This window comes from Capricornis sumatraensis, chromosome 14 (genome assembly GCF_032405125.1).
Source record: "Capricornis sumatraensis isolate serow.1 chromosome 14, serow.2, whole genome shotgun sequence".
NCBI classification, from domain to species: domain Eukaryota; kingdom Metazoa; phylum Chordata; class Mammalia; order Artiodactyla; family Bovidae; genus Capricornis; species Capricornis sumatraensis.
The window spans coordinates 14,376,177-14,391,669 of NC_091082.1; the positions used below are offsets into that span (position 1 = coordinate 14,376,177).

At 38.8% G+C, this 15,493-nt stretch overlaps 1 protein-coding gene across 1 annotated transcript in view; it reads right to left on the reverse strand.

Annotated features, from left to right (window-relative positions):
* The window catches only part of LOC138090498 (complement factor H-related protein 3-like), a 64,082-nt gene that overhangs the window by 30,752 nt on the left and 17,837 nt on the right, over positions 1-15,493 (reverse strand). Inside the window, exon 4 of the mRNA XM_068986122.1 lies at positions 3,452-3,634. Within this exon, the coding sequence (XP_068842223.1) occupies positions 3,452-3,634 (183 nt within the window). The remainder of the gene's footprint in view (positions 1-3,451; positions 3,635-15,493) is intronic.

Below are 15,493 nucleotides of genomic sequence, written 5' to 3' on the forward strand. Positions count from 1 at the left end.
CTGGGTCCTCCTTTCTTTCTGTCCACTTTGCCATCTATTCTTCTTCTGTCAGACACCTCAGAGTTGGAAGCTTCAGGACTCATTCTTGAGCTTTCTTCTATTTTCATTCTACATTCTTTTCTAATCTGATGTCATCATTTAGAGAGTGATAATCAGTCTATGGTTTTTCCATTAGTCATGTATGGATGTGAGAGTTGGACTGTGAAGAAGGCTGAGCGCCGAAGAATTGATGCTTTTGAACTGTGGTGTTGGGGAAGACTCTTGAGAGTCCCTTGGACTGCAAGGAGATCCAACCAGTTCACTCTGAAGGAGATCAGCCCTGGGATTTCTTTGGAAGGAATGATGCTAAAGCTGAAACTCCAGTACTTTGGCCACCTCATGCAAAGAGTTGACTCATTGGAAAAGACTGATGCTGGGAGGGATTGGGGGCAGGAGGAGAAGGGGACAGCAGAGGATGAGATGGCTGGATGGCATCACTAACTCAATGGATGTGAATCTGAGTGAACTCCGGGAGTTGGTGATGGACAGGGAGGCCTGGTGTGCTGCGATTCATGGGGTCGCAAAAAGTCGGACACGACTGAGGGACTGAACTGAACTGAACTGAATCTCATGTGTGTATCTCCTGGTTAAATCTATGCATTCAGCACTACAATTGATGTATCTTATGTTTATGGTCCCCATTGGCCCAACCACAATGTGTTCAGGTCAAAGTTGTGATGCTCTTGCGAGAGTGTGCTTTCTCCTGCCAGTACCACGTACAAAGTCATTTCCATTTGCTTGCCTGCTTATGAAAATATGGTATTCAAAACATGAGTCCTTTCAACTTTTGCTCTTTCTGACAATCAACATTTAGCAACTTTACATGCATTTATTACCAGCAAAATATATCCCAAATTTATTCTCTGGTCAGAATCACTTCAGCTAAGAATTTATCTAATCCCCACACTTTTTCACCCCACATGGTTTCTTGAATCTTCTCTTGTCCATCATAAGCACAGCATACAGAAAAATCCACAAACAGCCTTCAAAAATCCAAATAAAATTATATCATCCCTTTTCTTAAAATTCCCTATGCGTTTTCATGAATCATAAAATCAATCAATGTTAATATGCCTTGAAATAACCCAGCTCCTTTTTCTTTTGCCTCATATCAGCTTCAGCTCATAAAATTCTCTCTCATTCAGTAGAATACGCCCACCTTCATATTTTCCAAATATTACTTTGCTGCCAAAGTTTGCACATAACTCTTCCCTTGACTTGAGACACTCAACATCCACTCAGCTTACCAGAGACTGAAGCCCTATTTCCAACCCTGGAAAAAAACACGTCTGATTGGCAAAATAAAAGAGATCCATGTCATTGTCCTCAGAACTTGTTAGTCAGAAAATAAAATCACCTGTCAAAACCTACAGAATTTAACATTCAAGGTAGGAGGTATAAGCAGAAACTCAGGAGCAAATACTTGAACAGGTTGCAAGTCCCTGTCATTTTGGTATTGAGTGAGTCGTCGGATTTTAAAACTTCCCCTCCTTCCAGTTTACATTAAAGTAGAAGGAAGCATCGTTTCTTAAAGATGATTCTAGATCAGTGTAATTTGGTAAAAATAAAACACTTCTGACAATTACTGTTAAATTTTGCTTATCTTGAAGGAAAGAATATCTGGAAAAGAGCACTTACCATAGCATGCAGCTTTATCGGACCAGCCGTCTTGACCACATACTATGGAGCCTGTGATGCGTCCATCTCGAGTCTCATACCCATCAAGACATTCGTAGTCCAGGCTGTCATTCAGCTTGAACCACATGCCATCACTTTTGACTTCGGCCTTCTCAAATACTGGCCTGTCACAGGACTCTAAGGGATAATGGGATAGTGATTTCATTTCTAATACTATTTAGTGGGCAATTTGATTGAGTTTCATCTCAAGGGAAAAGGGCTTCACCAATTAGTATGTACTAATCATAAAATATTAGCCAAGAATGCCAGTGATATATCACTGTCCTGAAATAATTACTCAAAGAGAAAACAAGTATATTTCTTGCAACATTTTTCTCAACACTTAATGTTCCTGAATTATTTACTTTAAGAACATGTTCCTCAGTTGCTGTACTTATGCATTTTTTCCAATGCTAGTATTAAAATAAGCCATTACAGAAGTATTGTACTATTTTCATAACAGCATTTTCTGAATTAATATGCCAAATTAATCAGCAGTTGTGACATATTTGCCAGAGAAAACTTCATTGAAAAAAAGTAATTTTCAAAAGGCAAGTTAATTTTTTAAAGATGCTATAAAATTTTTAAAATCCACATGCTGATTTTCCTTTTCCAACTATATTTCTAATGGTTGTATATTCTTTTATACTTATCAAGGTTGAATACAGACATAATTCTTCATTTATAGCTATTTACAAGAAAACATGTTAACAATTAATCTGTTTTCACTAACACCATAGACTGATGTTAATAGTTTAAATAATTTACTTCAAATTTTCATAATGTGTTAAAGCAAAATTATACTAGTAAAATATAATAGAGACACTTTTCATAAAAGATTGTTAAAATGGAAAAGTGTCATATATTAAAATAAAATAAGTTTGATATGTGCATCTTTTTTCATTTTGAGGGTTTAGTGCTTATAGCAAATATAGACACTGGAAGAAATACAATGCAAAAGTAGAAAGGGATATTATAAATACCTACTTTACTTAAAGTGAAAATGTAAAATATCACTTCAAAAATATCACTGTGTAGTTTTGGGATGAATAAGACAAACTCATTCATTGTTCTTAGAATATCTTCATAAACATCTATGTGTTGCTACAAGAAAAACCTTCAGCACAGCAGAATTTGGTCCTGTCTAGAAGTGTTTCTCTGTCTCCACTAACTAGATGTTTATGAAGATTTCCTAAGAATTTTTCACAAGGATATCTATCCTAGAGATTCAAACATATGAATTATATATCATATTATTTGAAGTTTATGAGGCCATGGCCTCACATCTTTGCTTAAAAACATAACTTTTAGGCTTAGGAGCAGAGACTCTGGCTTAACAGTCTCCTAAAATAAAAGCAGATGCAATCAGCATAAAGAACTCAGTTTAAAATAAATGAATTTATCCTGGGAAGAGAGGTAAAGCTCTTAGCAAAATAAGCTTAGTCACAGGATGTTTTAAAGTGACAAAACGTTGAACTAAATAGTACAATGGTATTCTACTCCACTAGTAATTAAATCATTAAAGGCAAAAAAAAAGAAAAACATATTTCAAAGCATTGTTATTGATTTTTTCAAATACAGCCATGGAACCACAAAACACTTCATATGATCCTGCCCCAGCAAAAAAAAAAAAAAAAAAGAAAAAAGAAAAAAGGAAAAAAAAAAAAACAAAGTTAAAGAATACTTCTGTATAGTTATCATCAGGATAAGAATACTAAGATAATGAATTACTTACTAATGCATACAGGTTGAGCTGACCATCCATTTTGCAGACATGTAATTAACCCTGATGTCTTACCATCTGCTGTTACATATCCTGGTTTACACTTATATTCTGTTTGTTTATTTAGGGGATACGTAAAGGTAGATTCAGACAAAAATCCATTCTCAATTCTTATTTCAGATTTTGAACATGTTTCTAAAAGGGAGAAAGCATAAAGAAAAGGTAAGCATATATTTGATACACATTTCATAAGGACCCAAATAAGGTAATGATACAAAAAAGGGAAGTCGTTTATGACTATAAACCAAGAAAACTTCTAATAATTTAAGGTCCTGTGTAAGAGAAAAAAAAAAGTATGAGTTTCCAAAGATATTAAACTAAAACACTTGATTTCTATTTTCTAGAGCAAAGCAAGATTTAAAATACTCTGAATCCCTTCTAGGAAATTATTAGAAATCTGTTTGTCTAAAGGATCTGGAATCCCACAGCATGTCAGAAATCTTTTAGCAATCGGTTTCCTTTCCTGGGACTTGTTGAAAGTATTGTCTAGTCTGGATCTCTTACACAACCCAGAATACAGATCAGGTGGCGATCACAGAATCTTCCACCATAGTTACCCCAGCCTTTGCCTCTGAGAATTTGAAATGCTGTCATCAAAACTGAGTGCTTAAAGCCATATCAGTACATGGAGTTCAATGAAGATGACAAAGATCAATATATCCATTCATTTTACTAAGGACAAATGTTGATCCTTCAAACCATGAATATCTAAATTTGGGAAAGTACAATTCTGTCACCTAATAAATATCTTCATAGAATTCAGACAATTTTTTATAGTACTTCACGGATAAAGAAGAAATCAAAAGAGAAAACTTTGAATATTTTGAATTGAATGAAAATAAAACCATGATAAGTAAAGTTTTATATGATTTATGAGATGACACAAAAGTGTGCTGAGGGGAATTTTAAAATTACATAGCAATAATAGTAATGATAAAGACTGAAAATCAATCATTGCTTTTCCTTAAAACTGAAAATAGAAAAGCAAACAAGCCCAGCACATATAATTTGGAAACACTGCAGTGACATTAGTAAGAGAGTGGAATAGGCCACCTTGACCTCTCCTTCCCTCCACAGACACACTGAATTAACAACTATGTGTGTATCACCTCCTTCTATTCAAAATAGAAACAGTAGATGAGAAGTTCTGCATTCAAGGCAAGTGAGAAAATGCCAAAATCCTAAGTGGGAGGGAAAACTAAGACACATTTCTGCAATAAGATCCATGCAGCAGAGGACCATACAGTTTGAAGGGAACACTCAACTCCCAGCTTCTCCTGGAGGAGCAAAGAGTTTGATCCACCATCTAGGTCTCTGATTTTGCTAATGCTAGTCCAGGGTCCAGCTTCCAATTTACCTGCCTTTGGGAGGCCTAGGATTTCCAATTTCCTGGGATCATAGAAATGAAGTGGCAGTTATGAATCTGTACCAGCACTTCTCACAGGTCTTCCCCTAGCTTAATGGAGAGTGAACAACTCCCAGTTTCTCCATGGAAGGAGTCAGAAGGCACATGTGGACCTTCATCTTTTCCCGCTCTGCCTGAGGAGTTGGCTTCTAACTAACCTGTCCCTGAGAGCTGATGAAACCCAACATTTGCATCTGTGCCTGGGCACTACAGAGAGCTAAATCATGGTGCAGAAGACACAGAGTTTGAAGTAGCATGCAGGCATTAACCACAGCTCCTTTCCCCAGGTCAGTGCAGAGTGAGCTAGGTGATAAACTCCAATTGCCTGTTCCACCAAGTATTCTGACTTGTAGATCACTGCATACTCTGGACTCCTGGAGGAGGCTGACTACAAACACAGAAGTTTGGATGAGCAGAGAGGTTAGAGAGGTAACCAAAATTCTGGCCAGGCTGACTGAAATGGCTGAATTCTGGAAAGGCTCTAATTCTGAGGCCAATCTGTGAAGGACAAGTGGATATTTAGTCTAATGCACAGATATCAACAGAGAGAATCAAGAAAAATGATCAACTGAGAAGTATGTTCAAATGAGAAGAGCAAGATATCCATTGCTTTTTATCCTGACCCAACAACAGAATTCAACAACCGCCCACAGCAATCCTGACTTGGAGTGAAGTGTGGGCTCTATACCATACTGAGATCCACGATGGAGAATAGTAGGTGCACGTGGAGGTCATCTCTCTCCACGGATACATCAGGAATACACCTCCAGACACAGAAGATCTTGCAGAAGCCAGCTGAGAACCTGACCACGGGAATAGAATATACAGAACCAGGCAACACTCAGCAGGACAAAGGAAGGAGGGCAAAAAAAGAGGAGAGTGAGTAGAACTGGATCTGCATCTGGGGTCGGGAACTGAAGCAGGGACAGAGCTGCAAGGGAGGGCAAATGTTTGCAACAAAGGTGAAGCACTGAGACTGTTGGAGAGTGAAGCAGCTGACCAGTGAGAGTCTGAATGGAATGAGGATCACACAGACAATCCTTGCCACAGCTGTACCAACACCAGACAGGGATGCAAGTCTCCTAGAAAGTACTTCAGGTTGGACCTGGAACATAGAGATTGGAAAGCAATCCCAGGGCAAGGTCTGCTGTTGACTGAAGGGAGATCGTGTGAGGGAACCTGAGAGAGGAGACCATGCTTATGAAGGAAAGCCAGCTAACCTGGAGGCAGTGTGATACTGCTGAGTCACACACAGAGGATGGAGCCATCTCTATAGCCTCTCTCTCTGCACATATCAGCACCAGACAGCTGAAACAACACAGGGAGGGTGGCTTCTAAGGACCTGACGTGCAAAACAACACAGAAGGACGCCAGCCAGGGTAATCTTTAAGTCCCTGATGCGAAGAACAACAGACAATGACCCCAACTGGGGGGCCTGTAAGTGCCTGAAGGGGTCAAGCAACTGAGAAGGACCAGCCAAAGAGGCCCTCTGATGGCCAGGTGCCAGAAGCTAGGAAAAGACTCTAATAGGACCACTGCTTCTGCAGCTGAGTCAGTTGGTTTCCCTGCACGCTTGGCACTGCCAGGGTTCCCATAATTCAAGCAGCTGTGTCACCTCCATGCTCAATCCTCATTGGGCAGAGCTGTCAGAAGCTCGCAAAATCCCTATTAGTCACATATCACCGGTGACAATAGCCACAACTATGTATCCGGCATTGCCATGGTCCCCATTATCCAAGCTCCTGTGTCACTCCCTAGCTCAGTCCCACAAGGACAGATCAAGCAGATGCTACAAAAAAACACTAAGGGCATCATATTTCCTGCTGTCCTAGCCAGTGGCTCCCCTTAGTACCTGGTACTGCCAGGGTCCCTGCAAACCAAGCAACTGCACCACCTCCACATTCGGTCCTCCCTGGGGGACACCCAAGTCCTCCAGGGGAGCCTCAGGAGTAAACACCTGTGGACGACTCACATGCAAAGGTGGAGATAAAACCACAAGTGAAATCCAGGGGCAGGTGGCTAAGGAATAGAACCAAAACATTCCCATCAGTGGTATAAGCTGAAGATTGAAATCACATGATCAACTGGGAGACTTTGTATCTATGGAATATATAAAGGACAATGGGAGTTCCTGGAAAAGAAAACACACTAGCACTGGCAGATGTGGACATTAGAGCAAGAACATGCAAGAGTAGGACCAGATTAGAGTGTGAGCTGTGGCCACAACAGGTAAGAGACCAGCCCAGAACTGGAGGGCAACCTAGGGAGGTGAGGTGGGCTGTGACTGACATTGAGGAAAAGGATGCTGACAGCTGATCCAAGAAAAATATTTATTATTCTTATATTTTAATTTATTTAGAAGTTGCTACTGGGGTTTTAAATTTTTGCTTGTTTTTTGCTCTCTGTTGTTGTAGCTGTTGATTTTAATACTACAATTAAATCTATTTACACTTTTGAGACATTTTTTTAACCACACATTTAATTTCCTTTAAATACTTCTGCCTCTACATTGGTCTTTTGTGGGTTTGAGGGTTGTATTCCTCTTTAATTTTCAAAGTTTTTTTAAAAAAATTATTATCACTATTTTTCCACATATATTCTTTTGCTTGCTTTTCTTATTCTTTTTCTGTTGCTTGTTTTTCTTTAATATATGTAAAACTTCTTTATCTATCCCTATTTAAATTTGCTTTTCTAGCATTTCTTTCTTTTTTTTCTTTTTCTTGCATTTCCTCACTATGTTTATTAGTCTGTTTTGCTTTAGTTGTTTTATTCCCCAGTTGACATATGGCTCTGAATTTGTTTTCCAGTTTACACTTTTAGTCAGATTAGTTAATAACTAATTGATATCATTCTTAATTTACTTTGCTCACTGGATCAATCTCTTCTACTTTTTTTTTTTCCCCACTGTTTTGGTTTTGTTTATGTGTGTATACATGTGTGTATATTTCCCACTTTTTTGTTAGTACTTGCCTGATTTTGTATCTAATATTTGTCTGAGGTTTGTAGTTTGTTTCTTGTTTTAGTGTGTTTGTTTTATCCCCTTTAATGCCATTACAAACCACCTGTGGAATCTCACTTCCCTGGCTAGAGATCAGGCCCAGAACCTTTGAAGTGGGAGCACTGACAAGACTCTAGACTGCTGTAAAACTCCTAACCCCAGGCAGTATTTATTAGTGAGAATTCCCATAAAAGCCTCCACCTGTATACACCTGGCATCACCCAACTGCCAGCAGCACCCAGTGTAGGATGCCTCACCAAAAAAAAAAAAAAAAAAAGATAAAAACACAAACCCAGTCATTAGCAAACACGACTGCTACCTCATATAGCCCTGCCCATCAGAGGGGAGAAAAAAAAGAAAACTTACCTCCTTTCACCAGAGTACAAACAAAAGCCACACCCAAAAGAAGCCTACACAAAACCAGTGACACAACCTTACACAGCAAGGGCAGAAACCAAAAGGAAGGAGGAACTCGACATGAAAGCCTGAGAAGAGGAGACATCAAATGTAATAATGAAAAAATGAAAAAAAAACAAAGGTAAAAAAATATTGCTCATATGAAGGAACAAACTAGAAGCACACAAGACCTAAAAAAAATAAAATAAAATAAACCCTAAGAGGAAGTAGTTCAAATACCTGATAAAAATTCGGAATAATGATGGTAAAGATGTTCCAAAACCTTGAAAATAGAATGCATAAAATGCCAAGAAGCAATCAACACAACTAACACAATTACCAAGGATATAGAAGAAATAAAGAATAAACAAACAAAGATGACTAACACAATTACTGAAATTAAAAATACTCTAAGGTAAGGTAAGGTAAGGTGAAGTCGCTCAGTCGTGTCCAACTCTTTGCGACCCCGTGGACTGTAACCTACTAGGCTTCTCCGTCCATGGGATTCTCCAGGCAAGAATACTGGAATGGGTTGCATTTCCTTCTCCACGGGATGCTCCCTACCCAGGGATCGAACCCAGGTCTCCTGCATTGCGGGCAGATGCTTTATCATCTGAGGCACCAGGAAGAAGGCAACACAACAGGGAGGGGGAAACACACACACACACACACAGAATACGTGCCTTAACCACAACTCCAAGTGGAGAAATATCTCAAACACTCACATCTGCCACCAGCAAGTGGGGGAGGCACTGTTGCATTACTTGGGGTTAAGGACAAGTCCTGAATGCCCTGAGGGCAATCTGAGGGAGCTAACATAAGAAAGCAGCACAAACTGTGGGACAGAGAGAGAGAGGGAAAAAGAGAGAGAGAGAGAAAGAAAAGCTCTAACCTAAGCCACATCCTGGCCTGCTCACAGAACAAAGGATTGAGCGAATGCCAAAGGAGAGCTAGCAGGCTGCAGACCAGCTCCTTCCCCGCCACCCCCCACCCCCTGCCCCACTGGAGGCAGAGAGGCAGGCAGGTGACAGCCAGAGCCAGAAGGCAAGGGGCAATTTTGGCCCCAGAGACGGCATCCTCCACCAAACTGGGAGCAGGCTCCCACTTGCTAACCATGTCTTCCTGGGATATTGGTCGGTTGACATCTGCCAGGATGGTTGCAACCTGAGATCAGCCCCTCAGGGGAGACACACGGCACACCTGAGATAGCGCTCTTGCAGCGCACCCAGTAAACCAAGAGACTGGGACCAGAGAGGTGATAAGACGCACTGAACACCTGGGACAGTGTGCTTGCCAAGCACCTGGTTACCTGAAAGTTCCCCTTCCAAGCAACCTGGAGTCTGAGCAGTGTAGACAGGGAAAGTGCAGGTACCATGAGCTAGGGCAACCCAGTGTGGTCCATACACTGTGAGCACCGCCCACACATGCCAGTGATATTTGTTTGCAGTAGTCCTCCCTCCCCACAGCACTACTGAACAAGTGAGTCTAAGTGGCCACCTCACTCCCTTGTGTCAGGGTGGAAATTAGACACTGAAGAGACTTGCAAACAGAGGAGGCCAAAATAAACAAATAACAGGGAACTGCTTGCGAAGTGATAGGCAGAACAGATTGAAACCCTGCAGTTAGCATTGACCAAGCACTGGAAGGGGCCTGTAGACCTTGAAAAGAAGTATAAGTTGTAACAAGGAACTATGTGAAACTGAACTGACCCCACACTGCCCTCAAGAGCTCCAGAGAAATTCCTGATATATTATCATTTTTTAAATTTTTCAGTTCTTTATTATTCCTTTAATTTTCATTTTTATAACCTATTATTACCTTGCAAAAAAGACCCTATTTTTTAAAGCAAATTTCACATATGTATTTTTTATAATTTGTGATTGGTTTTGTATTTTTAATGTTTCATTTTTCAGAATTTAACCTCTACTCTAGATTTTTAATCTTTGCTTTTTGTTATCTGTTATCAATTTTGTACCTTTAAGAATCTAATCTTCAGTACCCATTTTTACTTAGGGGTGTGATTACTGGTTTGATTGCTCTCTCCCCTTTTGACTCTCCCTCTTCTCACCCAGGTCACCTCTATCTCCTCCCTCCCCGTATGCTTCTCTACTTAACTGTGAATCTCTCTGGGTGTTCTGGGCTATGGAGAACACTTAGGGAACTGATTACTGGCTAGATTGGTCTCTCCCTTTTTGACTGCCCTTCTTCTCCTCATGGTCACTTCTATCTCTCTTCTCCCTCTTCTCTTCTCTATTTAATTCTGTGAACCTCTCTGGGTGTTCCAGACTGCAGACAGCACATAGGGAATTGATTATTGGCTAAATTGCTCTCTCCCCTTTGGATTCCCCTCTTCACCTCCTGGTCACTTCTGTCTTCCTCCTCCCTCTTCTCTTTTCCATGTAACTCTGTGAACCTTTCTGGGTGCCCCTCACTGTGGAGATTCTTTTCACCATTTACCTAGATGTTTTATCAGCAGTGCTGAATGGATGGAGAAGTCTTGAGGCTACTGTAAGATTAAGACTGAAAGCATGAGTTAAGAGACTTATATCCAAAACTTGAGAACACAAGACAACTCCTGACTCCAGGGAACATTAATTGAAAAGAGCACATCCCAAACCCTGCATACACACTGAAACCAAGTTCCACCTAAGAGCCAACAAGTTCCAGAGCAAGACATACCATGCTAATTCTCCAGCAACACAGGAACATAGACTTGAGCTTCAATATACAGGCTGTTCAAAGTCACACCAAACCAACAGACACCTCAAAACTCACTACTGGGCACTCCATTGCACTCAGAGAGAAGAGATCCAGCTCCACTCACCTGAACATGGACTCAAGCTTCCATAACCAGGAAACCTTGACAAGCCAAACGTCCAACCACACCCACAGGGAGCAACCTTCCTTTATTTTTAGTCAACAATAAATAGGAACCACAAACTACCAGCATACAGAAAGGCCACCCCAAACAGAACAATCTAAATAAAATGAAAAGGCAGAGAAATATTCAGAAGGTAAAGGAACAGGATAAATCCCCAACAAACCAAACACAAGAGGAAGAGATAGGGAGTCTACCTCAAAAAGAATTCAGAATAATGATAGTAAAGATGATCCAAAACCTTGAAAACAAAATGAAGTTACAGATAAATAGACTAGAAACGAGGATTGAGAAGATGCAAGAATGTTTAACAAGGACCTAGAAGAGATAAAAAAGAATCAATCAATAATGAATACTGCAATAAATAAGATCAAAAGAACTCTGGTGGGAACCAACAGTAGAATAACTGAAGCAGAGGATAGGATAAGTGAGGTAGAAGATAGAAGGGTAGAAATAAATGAAGCAGAGAGGAAAAAAGAAAAAAAAGAATTTTTTAAAAATGAGGACAACATCAGAGACCTCTGGGACAATGTTTAATGCCCCAACATTTGAATCATAGGGGTCCCAGAAGACAAAAAGAAAGACCATGAGAAAATACTTGAGGAGATAATAGTTGAAAACTTCCTCAAAATATGGCAGGAAATAGCCACCCAAGTCCAAGACAGCCATAGGCTCCAAAACAGGATAAACCCAAGGTGAAACACCCCAAGACACATATTAATCAAATTAATCAAGATCAAACAAAAAGAGCAAATATTAAAAGCAGCAAGGGATAACCAACAAATAACACACAAGGGGATTCCCATAAGGATAACAGCTGATCTTTCTACAGAAACTCTTCAGGCCAGAAAGGGATTGCCAGGACATACTCTTAGTGAAGAAAGAGAAAAGCCTACAACCCACATTACTATACCCAGTAAGGACCTCATTCAAATATGAAGGAGAAGTGAAAAGCTTTACAGACAAACAAAAGCTGAGAGAATTCATCACCACCAAACCAGCAGTTCAACAAATGATAGAGGAACTTCTCTAGACAGGTAGCAAAGAAAAGGTTTATAAGTAAGTAAGTGTTAGTCACTCAGTCATGCCCGACTCTTTGTGACCCCAAGAATGGCAGCCCACCAGGCTCCTGTGTCCATGAGATTTTCCAGGTAAGGATACTGGAGTAGTTTGCCATGTCCATCTCCAGGGGATCTTCCCAAACAAGGGATCGAACCCGGGTCTCCTGCATTGCAGCCAGATTCTTTACCAATTGAGCTACAAGGGAAGCTATTAAGGTTTATTAACTTGAATCCAAAATAACAAAATAAATAGCAATGAAATCATACTTAACAATAATTACCCGAAAATGTAAATGGGTTGAATGCCCCAACCAAAGGACAAAGACTGGCAGAATGGATACAAAAATAAGACCCCTATATATGCTGCCTACAAGGGATCCACCTCAAAACAAGGGACACATACAGACTGAAAGTAGAGGGCTGGAAAAATATATTTCAAGCAAATGCAGACCAAAAAAAAGCAGGAGGAGCAATACTCATATCAGACAAAATAGACTTTGAAATAAAGGCCATGAAAAATTACAAAGAAAGACACTAAATAATGATCAAAGGATCAATCCAAGAAGAAGATATAACAATTATAAATATATATGCACCCAACATAAGCACACTGCAATATGTAAGGCAAATGCTAACAAGTGTGAAAGGGGAAATTAACGGTAACACAATAATAGTGGGAGACTTTAATATCCCATTCACACCTATGGATAGATCAACTAAACAGAAAATTAGCAAGGAAACACAAATTATAAATGATACAATGGACTAGATAGACATAATGAATATCTATATGATATTGCACCCCCAAACAATGCATTTCACCTTTTTCTCAACAGCACATGGAACCTTCTACAGGATAGATCACATACTGGGCTAAATCTAGCCTTAGTAAATTCAAAAAATTGAAATCATTCCAAGCCTCTTCTCTAATCCCAATGCAGTAAGATTAGATGTCAACTACAGGGAAAAAAAAAAAATCTATTAAAAATACAAATATATGGAGTCTAAACAACATGCTTCTGAATAACCAACAAATCACGGAAGAAATTTAAAATGAAATCAAAATATCAATAGAAATGAATGAAAATGAAAACACAACAACACAAAACCTAAGGGATTCCGTAAAAGCAGTGCTAAGGGGAAGATTCATAGCATTAGAAGCTTACCTCAAGAAACAAGAGAAAAATCAAATAAATAACCTAACTGAACACCTAAAGCAACTAGAAAAAGAAATGAAGAACCCCAGGGTTAGTAGAAGGAAAGAACTCATAAAAATTAGGGCAGAAGTAATTGAAAATGAAACAAAGGAGACTGTAGCAAAAATCAACATAACTAAAAGCTGGTTCTTTGAGAAGATAAATGAAATAGAAAAACCATTAGCCAGACTCATCAAGAAACAAAGGGAGAAAAATCAAATCAACAGAATTGGAAATGAAAATGGAGAAATCACAACAGACAACACAGAAATACAAAGGATCATAAGAGATTACTATCAGCAATTTTATGGCAATAAAATGGACCACTTGGAAGACATGGATGAATTCTTAAAAAAGTCTAACCTTCCAAAACTGAACCAGGAAGAAAGATAAAATCTTAACAGACACATCACATGCACAAAAATGAAACTCTAATCAGTAATCTTCCAGTAAACAAAAGCCCAAGACCAGATGGCTTCACAGCTGAATTCTACCAAAAATTTAGAGACCTAACACCTATCCTACTCAAATTATTCCAGAAAATTGTAGAGAAAGGTAAATTGCCAAACTCATTCTTTGAGGCCACCATCACCCTAATACCAGAACCAGACAAAGATGCCACAAAAAACGAAAACTACAGACCAATATCACTGATGAACATAGATGCAAAAATCCTTAAAAAAAAATTCTAGGAAATAAAATCCAACAACATATTAAAAAAATCATACATCATGACCAAGTGGGCTTTATCCCAGGGATGCAAGGATTCTTCAATATTCACAAATCAATCAATGTGATACACAATATTAACAAATTAAAAGATAAAAACCATATGATTATCTCAATATATGCAGAGAAAGCTTTTGACAAAATTCAACATCCATTTATGATAAAAACCCTCCAGAAAGCATGCATAGAAGGAACATAACTCAGAATGATAAAGGCCATATATGATAAACCCACAGCAAACATTACCCTCAAAGGTGAAAACTTGAAAGCATTTTCCCTAAAGTCAGGAACAAGAGAAAGGTGCCCATTCTCACTACCACTATTCAACATAATTTTGGAAGTTTTAGCCATAGAAATCAGAGGAGAAAACAGAAATAAATGGAATTCAGATCAGGAAAAAGTAGTAAACCTCTCACTATTTGCAGATGACATGATCCTCTACATAGAAAACCCTAAAGAGACTACCAGAAAATTACTAGAGCTAGTCAATAAATATAGTAAAGTTGCAGGATATAAAATTAACACACAGAAATCCCTTGCATTCCTATACACTAACAATCAGAAAACAGAAAGAAAAATTAAGGAAACAATTCCATTCACCAGTGCAATGAAAAAAATAAACTAGTTGGGAATAAATCTTCCTAAAGAAACAAAAGATATATATACAGAAAACTATAAAACATTGATGGAAAAACTCAAAGAACACACATCAATACAGAAATATACCCTGTTCATGGATCAAAAGTTTCAAATAGTGAAAATGAGTATACTACAAAAAGCAATCTATAGATTCAAAGCAATTCCTATCAAGCTACTAACGGCATTTTTCAGAGAACTAGAATAAACAAATTCACAGTTTAGTACGGAAATACAAAAAAATCTCGAAGAGCCAAAGCAATTTTGAGAAAGAAGAATGGAACTGGAGGAATCAACCTACCTGACTTTAGACTATATTACAAAGCTACAGTCCATAAGACAGCATAGTACTGGCACAATGCCAAAAACATAGATCAATGGAACAAGATAGAAAGCCCAGAGATAAACCTATGCACCTATGGAAACCTTATCTTTGACAAAGGAGTCAAGAATATACAATGGAGAAAAGACAATCTCTTTAACAAGTGGTGCTGGAAAACTGGTCAACCACTTGTAAAAGAATGAAACTAGAACACTTTCTAACACCATACACAAAAATAAACTCAAAATGGATTAAAGATCTAAATGTAAGACCAGAAACTATAAAACCCCTAGAGGAAAACATGGGCAAAACACACTCTGACATAAATCATAGCAAGATCCCCTATGACCCACCTCCCAGAGTAATGGAAATA